This window comes from Gobius niger (genome assembly GCF_951799975.1).
Source record: "Gobius niger genome assembly, chromosome: 1".
Taxonomy (NCBI): Eukaryota; Metazoa; Chordata; class Actinopteri; order Gobiiformes; family Gobiidae; genus Gobius; species Gobius niger.
This window is the reverse complement of record NC_136852.1, coordinates 54,935,309-54,957,250: the sequence shown is the minus strand read 5'-3', so window position 1 is coordinate 54,957,250 and position 21,942 is coordinate 54,935,309. Positions and strand designations below refer to the sequence as shown.

General features: G+C 42.7%; 1 protein-coding gene across 1 annotated transcript in view; it reads right to left on the bottom strand.

Moving 5' to 3' along the window:
* hectd4 (HECT domain E3 ubiquitin protein ligase 4) overlaps positions 1-21,918 on the bottom strand; it is a 34,775-nt gene extending 12,857 nt beyond the window's left edge. Inside the window, exons 1-41 of the mRNA XM_079551237.1 lie at positions 21,237-21,918; positions 18,422-18,963; positions 17,909-17,998; positions 17,580-17,707; positions 16,161-16,269; positions 15,821-15,959; positions 15,559-15,729; positions 9,230-9,422; positions 8,995-9,156; positions 8,776-8,889; positions 8,559-8,699; positions 8,252-8,487; positions 8,027-8,169; positions 7,869-7,939; positions 7,690-7,795; positions 7,491-7,611; positions 7,282-7,410; positions 6,954-7,078; positions 6,699-6,852; positions 6,530-6,624; positions 6,239-6,437; positions 6,040-6,159; positions 5,864-5,968; positions 4,758-4,921; positions 4,430-4,675; positions 4,110-4,302; positions 3,892-3,996; positions 3,700-3,792; positions 3,455-3,623; positions 3,236-3,371; positions 3,013-3,157; positions 2,774-2,940; positions 2,552-2,698; positions 2,291-2,475; positions 2,070-2,223; positions 1,674-1,954; positions 1,399-1,585; positions 1,233-1,314; positions 548-750; positions 329-464; positions 73-255 (exon numbers count right to left, since the gene is read on the bottom strand). Coding sequence (XP_079407363.1) covers positions 73-255; positions 329-464; positions 548-750; positions 1,233-1,314; positions 1,399-1,585; positions 1,674-1,954; positions 2,070-2,223; positions 2,291-2,475; positions 2,552-2,698; positions 2,774-2,940; positions 3,013-3,157; positions 3,236-3,371; positions 3,455-3,623; positions 3,700-3,792; positions 3,892-3,996; positions 4,110-4,302; positions 4,430-4,675; positions 4,758-4,921; positions 5,864-5,968; positions 6,040-6,159; positions 6,239-6,437; positions 6,530-6,624; positions 6,699-6,852; positions 6,954-7,078; positions 7,282-7,410; positions 7,491-7,611; positions 7,690-7,795; positions 7,869-7,939; positions 8,027-8,169; positions 8,252-8,487; positions 8,559-8,699; positions 8,776-8,889; positions 8,995-9,156; positions 9,230-9,422; positions 15,559-15,729; positions 15,821-15,959; positions 16,161-16,269; positions 17,580-17,707; positions 17,909-17,998; positions 18,422-18,963; positions 21,237-21,383 — 6,516 coding nt within the window. The 5' untranslated portion in view covers positions 21,384-21,918. The remainder of the gene's footprint in view (positions 1-72; positions 256-328; positions 465-547; positions 751-1,232; positions 1,315-1,398; positions 1,586-1,673; positions 1,955-2,069; positions 2,224-2,290; positions 2,476-2,551; positions 2,699-2,773; positions 2,941-3,012; positions 3,158-3,235; positions 3,372-3,454; positions 3,624-3,699; positions 3,793-3,891; positions 3,997-4,109; positions 4,303-4,429; positions 4,676-4,757; positions 4,922-5,863; positions 5,969-6,039; positions 6,160-6,238; positions 6,438-6,529; positions 6,625-6,698; positions 6,853-6,953; positions 7,079-7,281; positions 7,411-7,490; positions 7,612-7,689; positions 7,796-7,868; positions 7,940-8,026; positions 8,170-8,251; positions 8,488-8,558; positions 8,700-8,775; positions 8,890-8,994; positions 9,157-9,229; positions 9,423-15,558; positions 15,730-15,820; positions 15,960-16,160; positions 16,270-17,579; positions 17,708-17,908; positions 17,999-18,421; positions 18,964-21,236) is intronic.
* Positions 21,919-21,942: the final 24 nt, after the last annotated feature.

The window sequence follows — 21,942 nt, the reverse complement described above, 5'->3', positions numbered from 1 at the left end:
CTCAAGAGTTTTAGAGAAAATAAACATAAATCAAATATAACAAATAAAAGTCTGTTTCAGTGTTACACTAACCTGAACTTCAGAGCCAATTTTAATTGTTTCTTTGAAACCTCCCAAGGCACAGAGTGCAGCTACTGCCTGCCTGCCAATGGCCTGAAGCTTAGCCAATTTCCTGGCACTGCTGCTACCATTTTCCAAAATACTCTCAGCGTATTTGCCAAGCTGAGGGATAAACATCAGCGCTCGAGAAAGCACCTATAAAGCATAACAAAGAACACACACATAAGACATAAACACATTTTAAGCTTTTAAAGAATATGTTTCCTACTTTTTCAGCCGTGCTTGTCCAGATCTGAGCAGTGTTGGACTCGGGAGCAGTGAGCAGACTATGCAGCAAAGCAATGACTTCGGCAGCCATACTGTTAGCAACATGTCCACTTATGAAAGGCCTCACGGGATCAGATCTGTTGGGAGATTCAAGTGTGCAATTGTGATGTAGCTACAGTGATATAGTTACAGTATTCCAGTTCGTAAGTGTAAATTGTACCTGGCTAAATCAGCATTCCTGTCCCTACAAACAGCTGTTTGAGCAGTTTTCTTCTTGTCCCCAGAGGTAACGCCTCCAGCAGTCTCCTGGGCCATAGCTTCCACAGGTGGACCAACACTTACAATGAGACCGGACTGGGCCCATTTGTTGGCTTTCCTTAGGGCAGCAGATGCTTCTTCAGTGATTACCTCACAACAGCCACTCTAAATGGACAAATAACAGGGAAGGAACCCAATGCAATGACAATACAATTTGAAATGACTGTAGTGTCTTCGCGAAACACGCAGATTAACCACCAGCAAAGAAGCCTCTGAGACTGTAGTTGTGTGTATTCCCCTTTACTGGATGGTGAAAAGGTATTGCCTTATTAATGCTTTCAGCGTGGCTGGAAACTGCTGAGGATCTGACCACTTGTAGCCTGTAGCATGGCTTCTGTTTACGTTCGGGAGTCGGACCGCGAACCGGAAGTAGCGTGTCGAAACCGGAAGTACTTTTAACAATATTTTTTAACTTAAATGCAATAAATAAGCATGAATTATTTATTTATACAGATCGAAATGATCATTTAACTTGTTACAGCATTGTAATACTATTTTAAACTTGATGAAATTACTTATGAATAAACTGCCTTAAAGGCAACACAATGACTAAAAATTTAACTGATTTTATGCTGTCAACTGCATACCTTTGTCATGTCCCTGTCCATTTTTACCACTTTTTCCATATTTGCCCCAGTACCAAGCCGAAATGGACGTCCCTCTGAACTGCTGCATTAATAAAGCAGGAAAACAAATGTTTAAAATAGGATTAAACAATTCTAATTGCAATAATTAAACTGAATGTTCTGTTACCTTAGAAGGGGCTGCAAGACTTCGTGAGATGATTGGTCTTCTCTCTTGTGAATAAAGATTGATAGTTTTCCATCAATGGCCTCCCCCTCCTCTCCAGCATCCTCAGGCTTCAAAGCACCTTTGGAACTGGCTCGAGTTAAACTCGTGTCTGGCTCAGAAGAGCTGGGAGAGAGCAAAGTCTGGCAGCCTAATAAAAGAGTATATTTTAATGTAGTGTTCCTCAAACATGTAATAAATGATTAAACATCGGAAGACAAATGCAGCAACAAACTAACCTGGGACGACATAATCAGCGAGTTTAGCCAAGAGCAAGGCAGCAATCCGTGAAGCCGGGTCATTGGCATCTTGTTGCTCAGTGTCTAGAGTGTTAATGGAGTAGCTCCATGAGGGCAGGGCCACATTTCCGCAGTCCTCCACACTCATAAGAGGCAGTGCAGCTCTGCAGAGTTGTAGAATGATAAGAACTAGCTTTGGAGAAGGTCTCTGATCAAGCAGCAGAGACAAAAGCTTTGAAACACATGCTGGCTGACTCAAAATAGCTTTTCCTATGTGACTCCTGGAAAGGAAAAAGTATGCATTAAATTCAATCTTCTATTACAGATCTATTAAAAATGTAAAGATACAGATTAATAACAAACATATAAAAGAAATGCATTACAAATGCCTAATACCTGGACAGGTCATTGAGTAGGCTAAGAACATCTTGTAAGGCATCATTGCCAGCTGCTTGATTGCCACAGCACTCTGTGGCTCTGGCCAGGTGATTAGTTAACAAGCTAGACACCTGTCGAGCCAAACCAGAATGCACTGCATCTGTAGAGCCACCTTTAAAAATAAATATCATATTAGAAATACTTAAGTTGCAGCGATCTCAGTTAAATGTATAACATACCTTCAACCTTCTCCCATTCAATGCAACGATTGGCAAGCACCTGAAAGGCGGCCCAGGCCATAGTGGCCACTTTCTGCTTTTTGGTTTGCTTCTCATTAGAGCTGCATTCTCTCTGGCCACTAAGGCTGCAAAGTCTGTCCATGAGCTGGACAAGACCACTGCGAACCAGGCACTGCTCTTCACTCCTGGAGAAAAATGATCAAAATACACTGTCAAAAACAATAACAAAAAACAACTTACAGCTCAAACCAAAAAAGCTACCTGGTATAGGGAATTGTACACAGCAATCCAATGCTATTGGCACATGCAATGGGGTAGCGAGCGCACAGTGATACTACAGATGTCATGGTCTCCCCAAAGGCCTCCTGCACTTGCTCCACCATTCCTCCACAGGTCAACTCCTCAATCCTTCATGGACAGAATCAAATGTTAGACACTGCTGCACATGCATGCTCTTGTTGTGTGAAGTGTGATATATCTCACCGTGGGCCACCCTGTAGAACCATAGTGACTGGCCCCACCAGGTGGGTAACACCCCCAACTCTGACAGCAGCAGTCAGCAGCTCTCTCATATGAACAAGAGCCTGCTTTCGTGTGCTGCCTCTTTTCCACCGTGTCTGGGCAGCAGAGAGAAAACTGCTGCTTGACACCTGTGAAAAGAGGGTGATTTTCACTTTTCCAACCAAAAATCTCGAGCAACTTGGATTCAAACAATGACTTACTGCTTGATCAGGGGTAGTCCCAATAAAGGCAAACAACTGTCCCAGCAGCACACTGTAGGTCGGCTTATCACGGCTATCCTCTACAGCAAGGGACTGTAGGAGGGTAAATGAGCTGCTGCGGTGACTTGTGGGGTGGTGTCTCCTTCTAAAATTAAAATTAAAACAAAAACCCTTAGTGAAGTGATGACTATAGAAAAAAGGAATACAAGGTCAAATCGAATACCTTTGTGGTGGATGTGTGAACTCTAAATCTTGATTAGCGATCATCTCTAGGTCTGAGGGAGCAGACATGCTGCGCAGGAAGACTGGTTGCTTTACCACAGGAATTACAGTTTTGGCATCAGACACAGATTTAGAGGCTGAAACACACATAGATGCATTCATTGCATATGTGGAATATGAAAGCCATGTAATGGCGACTCAAATGACAATAAATGAGTACCTGCCCCCGGTGTACCAGCAGGTGTGCTTGCTAAGCTTTTACAATGTGGTGCAATGGTTACATGAAGCAGAAGCTCAGTGCGGTTCATCACACTTTTAACCAGTGCCTTTGTTTTGGCCAGAGGAGTAGCATTTCTAAGGTGCAGACGGTTAACCTCTTGAAAAAACTTCTCTCTGGGTAAAGACAAAAACATTACAATCTAAATTCTCTTGACCCATCTGAATAATGTTTTTGCAATAAACTACTTGCCTGAGAGCAAGGACAACATTTTCCAAATCACTAAAATCAAGAGGGATCTCCTTGAGAGAACACAGCAGTTCAAGCTCTTTAATCTTGTTCTACAAAATAAGGAAAGCACAAGGAAACATACATCATTCAAGATAACAATGGAAGGCAGTATAGAAAAAAAGCCTGATATAATTTAAAGTAGCAAAAACCTCAAAAAAATGGTAGTCGTGGAAGAATGGTGTGTTGTTTTCCAGCTTTCCCTGCTGAGCCTCCTCTACCTCATTTTGCCACTTTTGTTCCAGTTCAGCTACACTCTGAAAAAAAAAAACAGTATAAGACAGTATTTCCGGTGTAAGGCCGACAAATATACCAAGCTAGGATACTAATAATCTACGCTATGTAACTGCGTCCAGAAATAACTGTTTACCTGCAGCTGCCTTTCCATAGCATTGATCTTCTTAAAGGTTTCAGCCATGATCTTGCACACTAGGTCGTACTCTTCAGCATGGTCTTCACGGTACTGGTAGTTAACAAGTGACTGAAGAGCGTCCACCAGGCTCAGATGTTTTATGACACATGACACAATAACCTCCTCCATAACATCGGGCCGGATCACCTCCCTGATAGAATTGATTGGGAATAGTTAAGCAACGCAAATATATATATGCCTCGACAACCGTTATCCTAATTCTGTGGGATCTATACTGCTAGATTATGAAATAGTTTTCTCATTTGTCGTTAACTTACTTGATGCTGGGTCGGAACTGTGGGCGAGCTCTTCCTGACACTTCTCTGAGCCTCGTCATGATGCCTGGAGGCAGGCGAATACGAGGCAAATCAAAATAGGTTCCTGGCATAAGGCCCGGAGGTGGGATGAGCACATCTGAAGGGTAAGTAAACTCCTGATCCTCTTCAATGGTGGGAGGTAGAGGTGAAGGACTGGGGGTGAGGGCTGGAGAAATAGCACCATTTGCCTCAACTTGCCACTGACATCTGAAAAAAGAAACAAAAACATTGACATATTATATTTATACTGTATGCATGGCCAATTTTGTTATGTTTCTTGTCATTTTACCTCTGCAGTAGTTTTGAGCAAAGCAAATCATGGCAAGCCTCTTCCTCTCGTGTCACTTCTGGTCCATTGTATAAGATCCGAAGCATTGAGCAAGCTAGCACTGACAACCCCAGAGCCAGGTCTGCTAAGAATGGAAGGCCTCCAGACACATCCTCTGACGACTCCTATAACAGGAACAGTGTTTTCTATAGGCTGTATAACTGTGACTATCTGGTGTCAAAACTTAGTTCTTACAAGGGCTTTCAAATTGTTCATGTTAACTCAAGCAATTAATCATAAACAATCATGTTGCTCTGTTGCTCCTGTATCACGTGTGCGCACAGCTTCCTGAAAGGCAGACTGGTAATCACTTCCCAGTTCAGCTGGACTTAAGAGGTGCAGTGATGTCACATCACCAGCTTTATTCATAAAAAGGACGCGGCAGACGGACAGCTGATGTTAATAAGCACGGAGCAAAGGAGAGATAGAGGCTGTGCCGCACACACATGGCCGTGGGGCTGGCTGCAAGCGGAGATCGCAGTGAGGTAAAACAATAATCGCGTGTGTGCCCTGAAGTGATTTCGCGAAATCTTTCACCAAACTACTTTTCTCGCGGTATGCCACAAGCAGCCCGTGAGATCATTCAATGCGGCCCGCAACTTGTAGAGCATAAAGACTTGTAAAGTGCAATACATGTGTAAGCCGTTATTATTATTTATTAGGCTAAAGTCCTGTTGGGCTTTTATTTTAAAATCACAGTTCACTATTATTAATTTATTGTAAATGTTTTGTCAATAGCATTTTCCTGTCCAGTATATGCGACATTTCGACGCCCCTGCTCTAGGCTGTACGTTGTTATTCCGCAGCTGCCGAATTGGTAAGAACAGCAGCCTGAAACAAACTGTTGTTTGACATACATTTACCTACAGTGTCCACATTCATTTAGTATGAAACAATTCCTAGTCTTAATTACTTTTTAATCAGCTTAATTATCACTATTAGGGCATAGTTTGTGTGTGCCCAAATGCTTAAAATGGGAGGGCTTATGTAGGCTTATTATTGATAATAAAGTTTCAAAAGTGTGATCAATCTGATTTAAAAAAAATAATCCTTTGGCAGCACTTTACCTGAGCTCTGACAGTACAGGAAAATCCCCACATGGCTTTATCGGGAGTGTTGTGCTCACGTCCACTCCTCATTTCAAAGGAAAACGTTACAGTGTCACCTTCAACCTACACAATACAATAGCACAATGTGTTAATAATGTGTCTTGGCTGTATGTTGTACCATGCTATGTGTTTACCTTGACGAGATCTTTGGGCCAACCTGTACCTAATACACTGCGACTGCCATAACCGAGAGTGTTCCCTCCATACTCTGCAACTTTACGACTGTTAGTGTTGGGACCTGCATAAATGACCAGCTAAAATATTGGAGAAGGTTAGCCTGTTACAAAAATTACCAGTAACACATTTACTGCGTGAATGTTTGAGACCAATTACCTTATCATAATCATATTGTGAGGAGCATCGAGAGTCAAAACGCAGGTAGAGACAGCGAGCTCCAGGGATGTGCACCGTCTCCTTAAACTTATAATTGTCTCGCACAGGATGAACTGTTTCAACAGTCTTCCCAGCAGCCCAAGGAGCAGGAATCTTCAAACCAGTTAAGAAGCCAGGCTCCTCACGTTCATCAAGAATCCTTAATAATACAAAGTAAATGAGATATGATTATGTAATGCTGCATATCACATTGAAAAATAAACATTTTAAATTAATTTGCAAAAGACATACTTGTCATCGGATACACCAGCCTTAGGCCCTGGACAACTTGTAAGTGATGTTTCCTCAGTGAAGAGTGGTGACTGAGTTTTTAGTAAAAGAGCAGTCTAACAAATAAGGAAATCAAGCGATCAAATATTAAAGCTTGAATTTAAGCAGACAAAATGACGAAAACACCAACCTGGCTGGTGTACAGAACAAGCTGGACTAACTGAGGCATAAGAGCATCAGCTAGAGTGAGGGTCTGAAGGTTAGGATGCATCAGAGAGGTCAGTAAGACTGGCAGCAGGTGCCCTAGCATGGTCGCCTTTGTGACCTGCTCCAGGCCTTTTAACCTAGAAATTAAGTAATATAGACAAAACATTTTAGACTGAAAGAGAAATTTGAAAAAGAGAAATGTATTTATTTTATGTACATTCGCTGAATTCAAGGTTACCTGGTTTCTTTGTCAGTGATTTCACTGTTGATAAGAGCAGTAGTCACCTGCTGTAGAGTTTCCAACACTTGATCACAGCTCACAAGGATTTTGGTTGCCAGAGAAAGGATGCTGCTTTGCAGCTCCTGCAGATGACACATAAAATAAAGAACCCCTTTTGTAACACTTTCAAGATAATTCTAATTATCTGTGTACAATAAGGTTCAACATCATGCAGCAAAATATATTTTACATATACCAGAGAACAGAACAGAAAACAGGCGACATATTGACATCCAAGTACCACAAGGACAGTCTTAAAGTAGGGGAATTTAAAGGGGATGTTTACCTGTACCTTCATTGTTTCCCCTTGGAGGGAGCTGTCACTGTCATCATTATCATCAGGACGGATAAGAATAGTGTTACTGAGGAGGTGGTTTTGAACTGCCATGAGGTAGCGAAGACAAGGTGAAACCACCTACGTAATTACAGAAAGGAAGCATTTCTACTAAAACAGAATGGCAGTGGTATGAATGCAGGACAAGAAACACAACATACAGGAACAGTGGAGAGCAGCTTCTGAAAGTCATCTCTGGCAACAGTCTGACATTTGGTTATGAGAAGGCAGGATTCACGAACGACAGTCTTGAGGATACAATGCAACAGCTCATCACTTAACCTGTACAACAAATAATTGCATTTATGAGGTTCAAATGTATTTAACTAAATTCAATATGAAAGAAAGATGGTTCTGGACCTGTAATGCTCATCTTCTTCACTACCAAATCGGTTCTTCTGCAGCTGATCTGCTAAATTTGTAAGAATGACATCACGAAGCTGGGACAGGCCGTTGTTCCTTTCTCCTTTATGTTACACAATTACACATTAGTTCAAGACAAACTTTTAGAAAAACTAAACCGTTTCAACAGCACTGACCTTCTGTGAGAACCAATTTGAGAAGTTTAGTTAGTTCTGCCTCCCCCTGATACAGGGTATTCAAACCAGAGCTGTAGTTATAAACAAAGAAAAAGTTGCCATGAATACTACATACGTAGATCATCCGTATATAATTGGATACAGAATGTGATTATTACCTGATAGCTAGGCACACTTCTGTCTGGATCTCTGCCCCAATCTGATCCACAGGAGCCATGAGCAGCTGCCACAAAAGTAGGCTTGATCTACGCACACTTTCCCGATTCTGCTCCGATTGTGGGTTGTAAAACCTAAATACCACCTAATGTAATAGACACAAAGGCTCTGTGTCAAACAAATACATAGAATGAAAACACAGAGAACACAATGTTAAAATAACAAACCTGAAACACTACTAAGATGCAGCGAATTATGCAGGTATCTCCATTCACCATGGCCCTCTCCATTATGTCGCAGATGCTGCTGAAGTGACGGGCCTCAATAGGATGCTGTTTGCCCAGCAAAGCACCAAGAGGCAGACTGTTGCTACTGGCTGCAAGCAAGTTAAGCTGATGGATGCACATAGCACCAATGTGATGAAGGAGCTGGTTGATAACTTCACCAGTCGTCACCATCTCATCTGTCAAATCATGCAGCTCTGGTCACATTTCTCATTCAGACACAGAGTAATTGAGATCTAGAGGCTTGTACCTTTGGGTTCTTTAATGATGTGACTGACACCAAGCCTATGGCACACATGATGAAAAGCTTGGTTTCCAGGATTGTACCACTGATCTATGTAATCGCTGGAGCAGGTCCAGATCAAATTGTTCAGTGCATCATAGCATGCCCCTACAGTGACACAATGACATGTTTTGATTGTGTGAGACTCCCGCATTTAGCAATGTACTGTACCATAATAGCTTACCTAGTGCAGTTACTTGAGCTCCTCTTCCTAGAGAACTGCCAGGAGCATCAATCAGGTCTGCACGGCTGCTGAACTGACCATCAGACAGGTTAAAGACCAGACTGGAGGCTAGTACTGACCAAGGGATAAAGTCAATGGGCAAAATGAGGGACATTCCATCAAAATGAATGACACAATTCCACATAAAATATTAAATGTCTGTAAAGATAGTGTGCCTACTTTTGAGAGAGGACAGGCTGCTCGTGCCTCCAAACAGAGAGCGTGTTGCTGAACTTCCAGACACACCGGGAGGAGAAACCAGCATCACCAGATAAGTTCCACATACATACATGGGTGTCCTCCTCAGTGTCTTCAGAGGAAGTCCACAGCTGGTGTTGACAGCTTGAAAATGTGAAAGCATTTTATCTTATCTTATATTTTCAGCATTGTTAGTAGTTTATTTCTAAAGCATTACCAGATTGTTCCTCTTTGACAGTGTTGGTAATGGCAGAGCCTGTGAGAGCAGCCAAGGTAGCAGAATGGGAGGCCCGAAAGCGTGACATTCGACTCAGGAGAAGTTCATTCAAGCACTTGGAAGACTCGCCTTCTTTGCGAGAGAGGATCACCCTCTCCTGCAGGACATCCGCAACACACAGCCCTGTCTGTGTCTGCACAGAATTAAAATGATTTAGTCCATGGGCCAGACCAAATATCGGTACCGAAAAGGTGGCAAAGGCTATCGTTGATTTTTAAGTAGGTCCATGTCTGAGGTTTATATTTTTGTATGATAGCCTTTTCAGAGTTACAGCTTTATCATAGTTTTCAGCTGTTGAAGTGAACCACCCCCTTGTCAAAAAAGTCGCTTTTGACACTGGTCCATATTTTGGTTTAGGCCATTTCCAGCCCATTAGATAATGATTTACACCATTGTATTTGGTATCATTGTAAAGAAGACATTTTCATGTTTCATTTGAGCCCAAATGTTCTACGCTGTGACTATTACCGTGGTAACCAAAGCTCCTCAAACACAAACCTGAGGACGTTTTTTCACCATTTTCACAAAAACAGTTTTACTATGTTTAACACTGTTTCTTCAAGGAACATCACAGAGACAAATGGTTGATACTGGGTAACTCTCTAGACTCTGAGGATTCAGGAAATGTATAACATGTCAGTACTTTCTCAACTTAAGGCCTCACAGTGAGCCACGAAGTAAAAGAATGTCCACCTCACATGAGCCTCTCCCATAGAAATAAGCCTATATCTGCCATTCTAAGGTTGGAACAGCTGGTGAGACTTTCTGTCCAGGACAGGCCAATGCAACTTGAAATTACATTTGTGGAGAAGAACAGTTCTGTATTTTCAGCAAAAAGTTGTTCATATATTATATATATTATAGCTATTTATCATATACTATGCCATACACATAATGGCATTCTGTTTCTTTCACTACTATACGTAGTCCTGTACATTTGTGTAAAATGTCTCAATAATCCAAGATAATTCCAAAGGTTTGTCTTTGTAGACACCACATGGTTATGAAGCTGAAGCTGAATTTGCCATAAACCACACGTTTACTATGAACATCACCCTTTTTTACTGATTAGTAAATTAATAAAGTAAATAATTTTGTAAGGTCATTTCAGTAAAGTTGTTCTATTTCATTACTAATAAATCAAATATAGAGTATAAAGATGGTGAGGTGTGAGGTGTTAAAACCAGGACATGAAGAGTCAACACAAAACTACAGCTTAGCCTCATCCAGAACTAAATCACAGAGGCAGTCGACTAAGCAAAATAGTCCATATTTTTATTTGATTAAACAATTTCTCCAGCTTTTCTGAAGTTATTTTAAGTTCTTTGTACATGGATTGTTTTGTCTTTTTGTGTGTGTATGTGCTGTATTAACGTATTTGAGTTTATTTTTTATGTTGTGTAGTTTATTTATTTTCTTCCCAGGCATATTGAGTCTGTGCACATGAAATATGCTGTATAAATGAATAAACAAAAGTTTACTTATTAGTTTTATGGACAGAACTTAAAGACACAGCCAGGAACCGGACGGTGTCCGGTTTGGGAACCCCAGGATTTCAGGTGTTGTTCTGTTGGCTTCATCAAATCAGGACCTTCAGCTGCCCTGGGGCGGTTTGCAGCCGAGTGTGAAGCGGGATGAGTATCAGCACCTCCAAATCCGAGGCCATGAGTGGCTTCCCCTCTACAGGTCGGTGGAGAGGCCTTGCCTCAAGTGGAGGAGTTCAAGTATCTCAGTGTCGTGTTCACGAGTGAGGGACGGATGGAGCGTGAGATCGACAGACGGATCAGTGCGACATCGGCAGTGATCATTGTTACTGTGTTTGTTGTGGTAAAGAGGGAGCTGATTTACTGATCTATTTACAGTATGTTCTACCCTCACTTATGGTCATAAGATCTGGGTAATGACCAAAAGGACAAGATCGCAGATACAGGCGGCTGAAAGGAGTTTCCTCAGTCAACTAAGAGGAGCTTGGAGTAGAGCCGCTGCTTTTCCCATCATAACTTAGCAGGTAACAAACCTGTTGATGATTGTGGAGGTTTAAATGTAGAGTTGTGCCCATATCCTGAATTATTCTCCATGCTCTTCAGAATATGCTGGAAACAAATCTTTTGGCGATGGCACTTACTGAGTTGTCATCCTGACTGTGCCACCTCTGCAGGGCTCAGTATCACCTCAGGCTGACAATAGTTATATCGAGCCCAGTCAAATGCAACTAGAAAACTGTCTCTCGGAAGCTCAGCAGGCTCCACCTCTGAAACCATTCCTGTTTGGGATTGTCTCTTGTTGCCTCTTGTGCACATTTTATCTCAACACCTCAACAAGTGTAGAGTGAAAAAAGAACATGCAAATTGTAGCATGAGAATACTTTATCCAGCACAAGGAATGTATCACAAGAGTCCTTTTGTTGAAATTTGTGTTTTTGAAGATACTTCATATGCTCAGACTGGCCTCAACAAGGTGCACATGAATGTTGTATGAGGAGATGAAAAACAGCAAGTATGCATAGGGAAGTGGTGAGGACATTGCAGAAGAACAAGGGTCTGAGGCCGATTGATTCTAGATTTGGACATGCACAGAGTAGGGATCGAGGTCCAGAAGAAGACAACGAAGTGAAGATTTATGGATATTCCGAACTTTTACAACTGTTTGTGAACTGTAATTCAGATAATGCATTTCAATTGGAGCCACAGATCGAAGCTGTACGTTATTGTCCCTTTACAATAATTAACCATTTAACCCATCCATCTGCCCCTGGAACATGTCAGGAGCAGTGGACAGCCATGCTCATGTTCAGAATCACCAAGTTAGAGGATTATCCTCCTGTGCATCTTTTACGTTGATGGAAGAAACCAAAGCATCCCAAAAAAATCTGTCCAGACACAGACAGTGGATGTAAACTCCACACAAAAACACCTAAATTGAACTTCATGCTGAGAGGCAAGAGAACGCTAAGCACGAAGACTAACCACTGAGGGCCTGCAATCTCTCCTGCGCATTCAACACTTTTTGGGCCAGTTCTTCCACCTGGCGCAAGGACAGTGCTGCTCCAAACAAGACAAGACCCACATTCTTTTCCTTGGCTACATCGTGCTGCCTCATGTTGTTCCTTTAGTGTTATGGGCTTCTAGCTCTATCAGGTCAAACTAAAAACTTGAGTTAACCACTGTCCGTGTCTGAGAGAAAAAGATGTGAAGCCGGTCCTGCTATGTTTCCAGGTTGTACTCAGCCGTAATTCACCCCCACTCTTACACCACCTTTCTCCCTTGCCCCTTGCCGGTCGCGGAGTCTGGTTGGAAGAAAACACAACATTGCCATTGGTCACGAGTCGCCATTGTCAACTGTTGCAGGAAAAGCTTGGTTCTTGGATAACCAACCGTCTAACCAACTGCAGTTTGTGTGTCTTCTTGGACATAAAGGCATTCCCTTCGCCCTTTTCTATCAGCATAATGGTTTTTGTACAAGGGGATTCAAGAGTGACTGAATGTCTAGCTGTCACCTCACAGCAAGACGTCCCTGGGTTCGATATCCCAGGCCATGTGGGACCTTTCTGTGTAGAGTTTGCACGTTGTTCTTTTCGTTTCATGTCCCCTGAGTTAATTTTCTGTAGAATCCAGTTCTAGTACGGTAGAACACCTTGGTACTTCTAACCTAGCTTTTGACTCAAAATCTAGCGATAGTAAACCCCCTTTTGTCTTTGTCCCAAGGGCTATTCGACTGCACAACTCTCTAGAAGCAAAAGACAATGGTGTCTGCAATGTTATATCGCTAGAAATGTTATTCATTACCAAATACAAATGTAAAATGATGTGGTTTCAGTAGTGAATGAGTGAAAGTGAATGAGACTGTCAGTGAGTGCATTGTGTAGGCTACATAACATGGATATTTTTTTTACAATTTAGGATACAGTTTATACACTGCTCACAAAACTTAGGGCACACTCAAAAAACACAATGTAACTCCAAGTCAGTCAAATTTCTGGGATATCAGACTGTCCAGTTAGGAAGCCACGCTTATTGTGAATCAATTTCACTTGGTGTTGTGGAAATTAAACAGACACAGGTGGAAATGAGAGGCAATTAGCAAGATCACTCCAAAAGAGGAATGGTTTTGCAGGTGGTGACCACAGACCATTTCCCTGTCTTCATCCTTTGGACCGTATTTTTGGAACACTTTTGCATTTGTCCAGTGTTCTCACCGCTAGAGGTATCATGAGGAGCATCTACAACCCACAGAAGCTGCTCAGGGAGTGATGCTCATCCAAAATGGCAGGTCCATTCGTGCTGTGGCAAGAAGGTTTGCTGTGTCTCCCAGAGCATGGAGGAGATACCAGGAGACAGGTCAGTGCACCAGGAGACCTGGGGGGGGCCGACCGAGGTCAACAACCCAGCAGCAGGACCTCTATCTGCTCATTTGTGCACGGAGAAACAGGAGAAGCACTGCCCGAGCCCTACAAAATGATCTCCAGAGGGCCACAAATGTGCATGTCGGTACTCAGACGGTCAGAAACCGACTCCATGAGGGGGGTATGAGGGCCCGACGTCCACAGGTTGGGCCGGTGCTTACTGCCCAACACCGTGCAGCTCGATTGGCATTTGCCCGAGAACACAGCGATTGGCAGATGGGCCAATGGTGCCCTGTGCTCTTCACGGATGAGAGCAGGTTCACCCTGAGCACATGTGACAGACGTGACAGAGTCTGGAGACGCCCTGGAGAACGTTCTGCTGCTGCAACATCATCCAGCATGACCGGTTTGGTGGTGGGTCAGTGATGGTCTGGGGAGGCCTTTCATTGGAGGGCCGCACAGCCCTCCATGTGCGAGCCAGAGGTTCCCTGACTGGCATTGGGGCCGGGATGAGATCCTCAGACCTATTGTAAGACCATATGCTGGTGCTGTGGGCCCTGGGTTCCTTCTGATGCCTGATAATGCCAGGCCACATGTGGCAAGAGTGTGTCAGCAGCTCCTGCATGATGAAGGTATTGATGTTATGGACTGGCCTGCCCGTTCCCCAGACTTAAATCCAATAGAGCACATCTGGGACATCATGTCTCGGTCCATCCATCAACGCCACGTGGCACCACAGACTGTCCAGGAGCTGACTGATGCTCTAATCCAGGTCTGGGAGGAGATCCCTCAGGAGGACATCCGTGGTCTCATCAGGAGCATGCCCAGGCGTTGTAGGGAGTGCATTCAGGCACGTGGAGGCCACACACACTACTGAGGATGATACAGACTCGTTTGGAGGAGTTTCTACAGAATTTGGATCAACCAGTGACCTGATTTGTCACTTTGATTTTGACTATATTTTTGGATCCAGATCTCCAGGAGCTGAGAATTTGATTTCCATTTATCATTCTTATGTTATTTTGTTCTCAACACATTGCCTTACACTATGAATAAAGATTTTCATCCGAAAAATCTAATTGATTGACATCTAGGATGTGTTTTTTGAGTGTGCCCTAAGTTTTTGTGAGCAGTGTATTTTACAGAATAATTGTAATTTTTATAAATGTAATTTCAAGTTGTATTGGCCTGTCCTGGACAGAAAGTCTCACCAGCTGTTCCAACCTTAGAATGGCAGATATAGGCTTATTTCTATGGGAGAGGCTCATGTGAGGTGGACATTCTTTTACTTCGTGGCTCACTGTGAGGCCTTAAGCTGAGAAAGTACTGACATGTTATACATTTCCTGAATCCTCAGAGTCTAGAGAGTTACCCAGTATCAACCATTTGTCTCTGTGATGTTCCTTGAAGAAACAGTGTTAAACATAGTAAAACTGTTTTTGTGAAAATGGTGAAAAAACGTCCTCAGGTTTGTGTTTGAGGAGCTTTGATTACCATGGTAATAGTCACAGAGTAGTACATTTGGGCTCAAATGAAACATGAAAATGTCTTCTTTACAATGATACCAAATACAATGGTGAAAATCATTATCTAATGGGCTGGAAATGGCCTAAACCAAAATATGGACCAGTGTCAAAAGCGACTTTTTTGACAAGGGGGTGGTTCACTTCAACAGCTGAAAACTATGATAAAGCTGTAACTCTGAAAAGGCTATCATACAAAAATATAAACCTCAGACATGGACCTACTTAAAAATCAACGATAGCCTTTGCCACCTTTTCGGTACCGATATGCCAGATTTTGGGGTTTGGCCCATGGACTAATTTAAGATATTTGTATTTAAGAGAAACATGTCTGCATTGCATGACATTAGACAACCAGTATGTCTGATTCTGTACGTTAACAGGAAGAAAGCCCTTGTACTCACAGAGAGCTGATAGACATCCATAAAAACGGAGTGTCCTTTTTGAGTTTTCTCATTGAGACTGGCTGGAGACCAGACCCAGTATAGGTAGGTTCCATCTGAACAGAGGTGTAGAGTGGTCAAACTGCTGCCGACTGGGAAGTGGTGGGCTGGCATGGGAACAATCTGGCACACCTTGTGATGACATAGCCAACTTTAATAAATCTTTAGGAAATTTTAAAACGTTTACTTCATTTTTAGTTAATACAAGTATAATAAATGGTACCTGTAGTGTGTAGGGGTCAACAACCTGACAAAGCTGATGAGGCTTGGCATCAAAGGACGAAGGTCGATCGAGGAGACGGCCACTGCTGAACACAACCCAGCCTGGCTCGAGCTCTTCATTTCGACAATACACAAAACCCCTGTGCAGAACAAACTACTTTTAGAACAGAATCTTTTCTTGGGTCAAACCAGGTAAAACAAAAACATGAGCATGAGTGTGCCTGACTGCTATAAAAAGAAAAGTGGAAACTGTAACATCTTGGGCAGATTAATTAGATTAAATTAGGTTTAATTCACTGTAACGTTGCTCTGGGACAGGGAGAAAGCAGTCATCATATTACCTCAGTGTCCCATGTAAACCAGAGCCCAGCTTGCTCAGTCCTCTCCCAGAGGAATTGGTGGTGTACAGATACAGGCCATCTGTGGCCAGACAGCGGCTCAGGTCAGTGTCTGCAAGACAAAATAGCATAAACATTTTGTTAAAGGGGTGATTATGCAAAATTGAATTTTAGCACTTTTGCAAGTTACAATGTTCCCTCAACAAAAGCAAATCAACAGTTATGTTTCAAGCCATTGCAAATGTTTGAGTCATCTACAAGTCTCCCCAGGAACTATTCTTAGCACTGCAGCACCTGCATATGCAAAGCTCCTCCTGTTTAACCAGAACCCCTCCTGCGGCCCTCCATAACCGGAAGCGTTCCTCTTGCCTTCCGATCTCTTACAAAGCTTATCTCTCAATTGCAGAATAGCAACAGGCAAAAACATCCCCCGAAGCATCACTATTGCTCTAAGACTAGTCCCACCATTTCCTGACAGATTACAATGGAGGTTTAATGTGAAAGTGAGCAATGGGAGAAGGGAGGGCTGGGCTTAAACTGGGCTTAAACTGGGTTTACACTGGGTTTACACTGTGCAATTTTAGACATGATTTTGGCACTAATTTTGAACGCACGACTATTTTGAAGTCGTGCAATCTTTGAGCCTCTCCGTGCGTCTCTGTCGTGCAGTGTACAGGAGGCTGCGAGTCACAATTAGCGGCTCACGACAAAAGTACAAGTGAAAATCGCACGGTTGCAAGGTATTCAAACATGTTTGATATTTTTCACGGGTTATGCGGTCCTGGCGCTGTGGATACAGGGAAATACAGCTGCAGGTACCAGGAGGAGCACAGAGAGGTGAGCAAGGGATAAACACATTGATAATGTCCTGAACATATTACTGCAGACACAAACGTCTGCAAAAGTTTAGTGGCTTTCGGCTAATTCAAGCTAGGCTACTTGTCATGTGTTGCTGAAGTTAGCCTCGCCAACGTTATTTAATTGATTGTAGACACACTGTTTGAGGGGATGATATGACAGACCAAGCTGTTATCCATGCACAGGTCATGGCACTCGTACAGTGTGAGTAGGTCGTGTGCGTTTTTGCTCCGTACAGTGTGGGCACCTGCATCGTGGGTCGTACACTTCTCATATGCAATTCAGACGCACAGTGTGAGTGGATAATTACTATAGTTTGTTCTAAATTGTGTCTAAAATCTGCCCAGCTTTAGAGACCGTGCGCTTGTTAGAACTGCTTCCTGGTTTAAGATAGTGTAAGTGTAGGATAATGATCAATGTCTTTGAAGTTTTAACTAATAAACGAGAGAAAGCGAAATACCCTCTTTTTCATTTAACTGGATCGTGTGACACATCAATCATCTTTATGTAAAAGGTGAGAAAAAATGTATATTGTGAAGAACTTAAGAAAGAACAATGTGTAACCTTTATTCTCTGCTCCTCCTGCAGAGTTATCAGGTGTTGGTAGCATGTCCTCATAACCCCACGAAACATTATGTTTACCCCCCAATAGGCAGGATGGGGAGCCGGGGCCTCCTTCCAGAAGTAAAAGTCTGATAAAACACAAAGCAAACATTTTTACATTTATTTAACCTGCTGAGTAACATTTTAGAACTGTGTTTTCCACACAAAACAAACATTGATATATTACACAACTTTCAGTCATTAAAGGAGAGTTTACTGTCACATAAACACCCATAAATCACAGTGATTTAGTGCAAAAAGAAATATACCCTATAAAAGAAAAGTTGTACCTGTACAGAACATCAGACACAGGAAGCTGTCCGAGATCAGTTTGTTTCTGCAGCAAATGAACTGTGTGAATGAATGTCTTCAATGAACCCCTGAAAAACATTGAGTTACAAATGTTGACACATATACGCATTGGGACAGAGCAGGGTACTGTATTTTGCAAGTGGTTACTGTACAGTAATGAAACTCAATAAATAGTGAAACACATAGCAGAAATCATTGTTGACTTTGTTAACAGTGATTGAGGTTGTCAGTTGTATTCCAATTACCCTGCCCTACATGAATGGGGCAGTGCTAGGTGGTTCCCTACAACAAAGAGCCCTCAGCTTTAACAGAGGATCAACAATGAGTGGAGAGTTCTGGCTTTGACAAGTCAAGATCCAAATGTCACAAGCAGAAGTCAAAGTTCCATTAACACACAATAAAATCTTCTACTGCAATAAAAAGTGTTTTGCTTAGCAATATAAATGGCATTTGTTTCAAATCAATGTTCTTGTATTTTAATCAAAAATTACCTTGCACAAGCCAATGCCACAAGGGCAGCTGCGGCATTCTCTCTCTGTCTCTGTGAGTGAAGACTGTGTGGCTGCAACTGGTCTGACTCTTTGATACTATCTTCCAACCAGGAGCAGAGCAGCCCCTCCAAACCATTGAGACAGTCAGTGGGTTCTTTACTGAGGCTGAGAGGCTGGCAGTCCCGTAGGCAGGCAAGGAGCACTTCTGCTGTGACACCGCAAAGAGCCGGGTCACTACGTGTCTGGGACTGCAGCAGAGGGAAGACTAAGAGCAGGCCAACGCGGGAGGTGAAGGGTGCCTGCTCGGGTTGCTGGAGCAGACCTTGTCGTTTTAGCAAGGCCAAGGTCTCCTCATCAGCACCTCCTGTGCCCTCCCGGTCCTGCTGCTCCTCCAGGGCCAGCTGCCTCTGCGCCCCCCACAGGCCACGCAGAGCATTGAGACGATACTCCAGCAGACGAGCGTATGCATTACTCTGGTTTCCACAGACCGCTCGAAGACGTTCTGCCAACTCAATGGGATTCTTGGTCTCAAAGGTTAAAATCTAAAGAGAAACACAAAGATCACTCATTGCTCATCAAAAGACAACATGTAACAACACATTTAAATGTTCACTTCTCTATACTGTTTGTACATGACTTGCATGGTAAATAATATAGGCACGGTAGCACAGTGGTTAGCGCTCGTGCATCACAGCTAGATGGTCCGGGGTTCAAGTTTGTTCAAGTTTGCATGTTTTCCCTGTGTCTGCGTAGGTTTACTCCAGATACTCCGGTTTCCCTTAACACTAAAAACATGCACAATAGGCCAGGACAACTGCGTGTGTGTTTGAGTGTGGTGTGTTCTTTAATGGGATATTTCAGGATTTTTGACATAGAGCCTCATTTCCTAGTTATAGAGAGTGTATAAGAGTGTTATTGATTTCTGTAGATTTTCTTTTATTGTTTTATTCATGCAGTCCTTATATTTGAAGAGTTTGGTGGTGCTAGGCTAGGGCTAGGCTAGCCTGCATTAAAAACCTCTTCAAAGTCATCGGGTCGTCCTCCAAACGTTGCCATATCTGATTTGTAGAAAGCTCCTTTGTGAATTCCACGTGGAGTAACGCCGGCCGCAGGTAAACACTGTACTACTGTAGATCCGGTAACCTAGCAGATCACTCCACCGCTGCGCAAATGGTTATTTTTCAAAAATTATTCAGTCAACACAGGCATTTACATCGGTAGTCTGGCTCAGGTGCACCATGCTTGGGTCAGACTGTTTTTAATGCAGGCTACTAGTTACCATAGACATGCACTGGCCTAGCACTAGCACCACTAAACTCATCAAATATAAAGACTGCACAAATACTTTTTTTGTTTTTTAATCTCCGGAAATCAACAACACTCTGGATAACTAGGAAATGAGGCCCTATGTCAAAAATTCTGAAATATCCCTTTAACATGCACCCTCCCTACCAAAAAAAAAAAAAGAATTGACAGGGCTTTGCTTGCACAAAAACAATGCTCAGTGAAAAGAGCGCAAGTTTGGGATAGCCTATGAGAAGAGAAGCAATGTGCTTATGTGCACTTATCCAGCATTACAGATATTGATTACCTTCTGTGGTTCGCGAATCATGGACTGGAAGGAAATCCATTATACCATTTAGCAAGGACTATTTGTATTGATTAAATTTCAGAAATGCTACTAATATTACAGGAACACTCTTTACTTGGTTGTCTCCACCTAGCTTTTCAGAGCATTGCTAAAAAGAGTAAAGAAATGTCAACCCGTATGCGTCATATCATGGACGGAACAAGACAATAGAGGTATTTCATTACATGATATGAATTAACCTTTGTGAACGGCAACTTCAAACATTGTGATGAATGTTTTCAAGCGGGTAAAAAGTATAAACATTTCAAATCCCAGTGTAATAGTGGAATTTAAAGATTTTTTTATATATATTATAGATAACTTATAAAGACATAGGCTTACCTAATTTTCAAAGGGATTAAGAATAATACATTAAAATTTGAGTGAGGTCCAAATCTTTTGTTTATCAAGAAACTTGTTTATGGACTGGATATGGTCCACAAACTGCTGAATCAGGTGAAGAGTAAAAGGACATCTAAGGTGATGATTCGAGAATGACGCATCAGCGCAGGCTCCATTTGATACAGAATCAAAGTCCACCTGTACAATTTATTTCGAGGAACTATATTTTGGAACTAAAGCATCTGATCTATGGTAGGAGTAATCTATCCACAAATAAACCCGGATCACTCTTGAAACTTTGTGCAAACGACAGGTTTCCGTGGAAAAAAATACTTTCAAAGTAAGAGCAACTTGTTACGACACCTATTTCTGCTTGAAAGAATTAAAAATTTGACATTTCACACTGGAATGACCTAAAATGTTACCATACACAACATTATTCTTGTCAGCGGTATATTGTCACACCTGGTACTTAAAGGTTAACACAACAGATGGGAATTACGTTTAGGAAGATGCATCGCCAAAAGCACCCAATAGTGATTAATACTATTAGTTTTTGGTTTGCACTTTGTACTTTCAGTGCATAACGTAATGCCAATTCTTTCAAATGTATATCACCAAATTAACTTTAAATTCTTGCTTTTATTTTGACTGGACCAAACAGGAACTGTGGGGTGAAAGCTCTCTATAGACAAGTCAAAAACAAGCAGGACGGTGAAACTTACAAACCCTAACACGGTTGTAGAGGGCGAAAATAAATTGTACTTAAACACAAATACCAGGGTAATGGTTCACTGCTCAATGGGCCCTAATACAAGCATGAGCATGATGACTTTCTCTCACCTCTTGTTCCGTATCCCCCTGCTCCGACACTCCAATTTCACTGGGCAGCTCGGCCAGATCGGTGACCCGTATGAGTCCATCGTGGAGAAAAATCGTCTCCTCCTTCACCGACAGCCACTGGGACGAATCCACTGCCCCCGAGCTCATCACGCTCTCCTCCGACAGCGATGCCAAAGGGGTCGCACATTAAAAATTCAGTGCCAGGATGTCAGAAACGCCCTAGCTAGCCAATAGCATGTTTACAGTCGTCCCGTCAAACAAAACAATGTCTATTAGTTACACATTACAGACGGAGTGGCGACAAAACAGTAATAACCGAACGGGTGGAGAAGATAATCACATAACTTGGGTTCAGTCTAGCTAGCGGCCAACGGCTATCCAGTCTGAGCGTTAGCCGCCTGATATCTACGGTTAGCCGCAGCAGCGAGCCCCTGCTAACTCACCGTACGATATCGGTTAACGTTACTGGGCAGGGTGGGCGTGACACTGGTGCCAAAACTGTTATTTTGCTACTCCGCAACGCGACAGCCTTTACAGACAAGGACTGCAGCTGTAGCGAGCCCCTTTCACGGCTAAAACCGAAACGCATACGGTTCCGATGGCCCGGCCGCTGTGTCACTGACAGAGAATGAAGCCTTCCAGCTGTCAGCGCGACGCCATGTTTCCAAGGCGAACAAGCTCCTCCCAGCATGCACCGCGAGCGAGA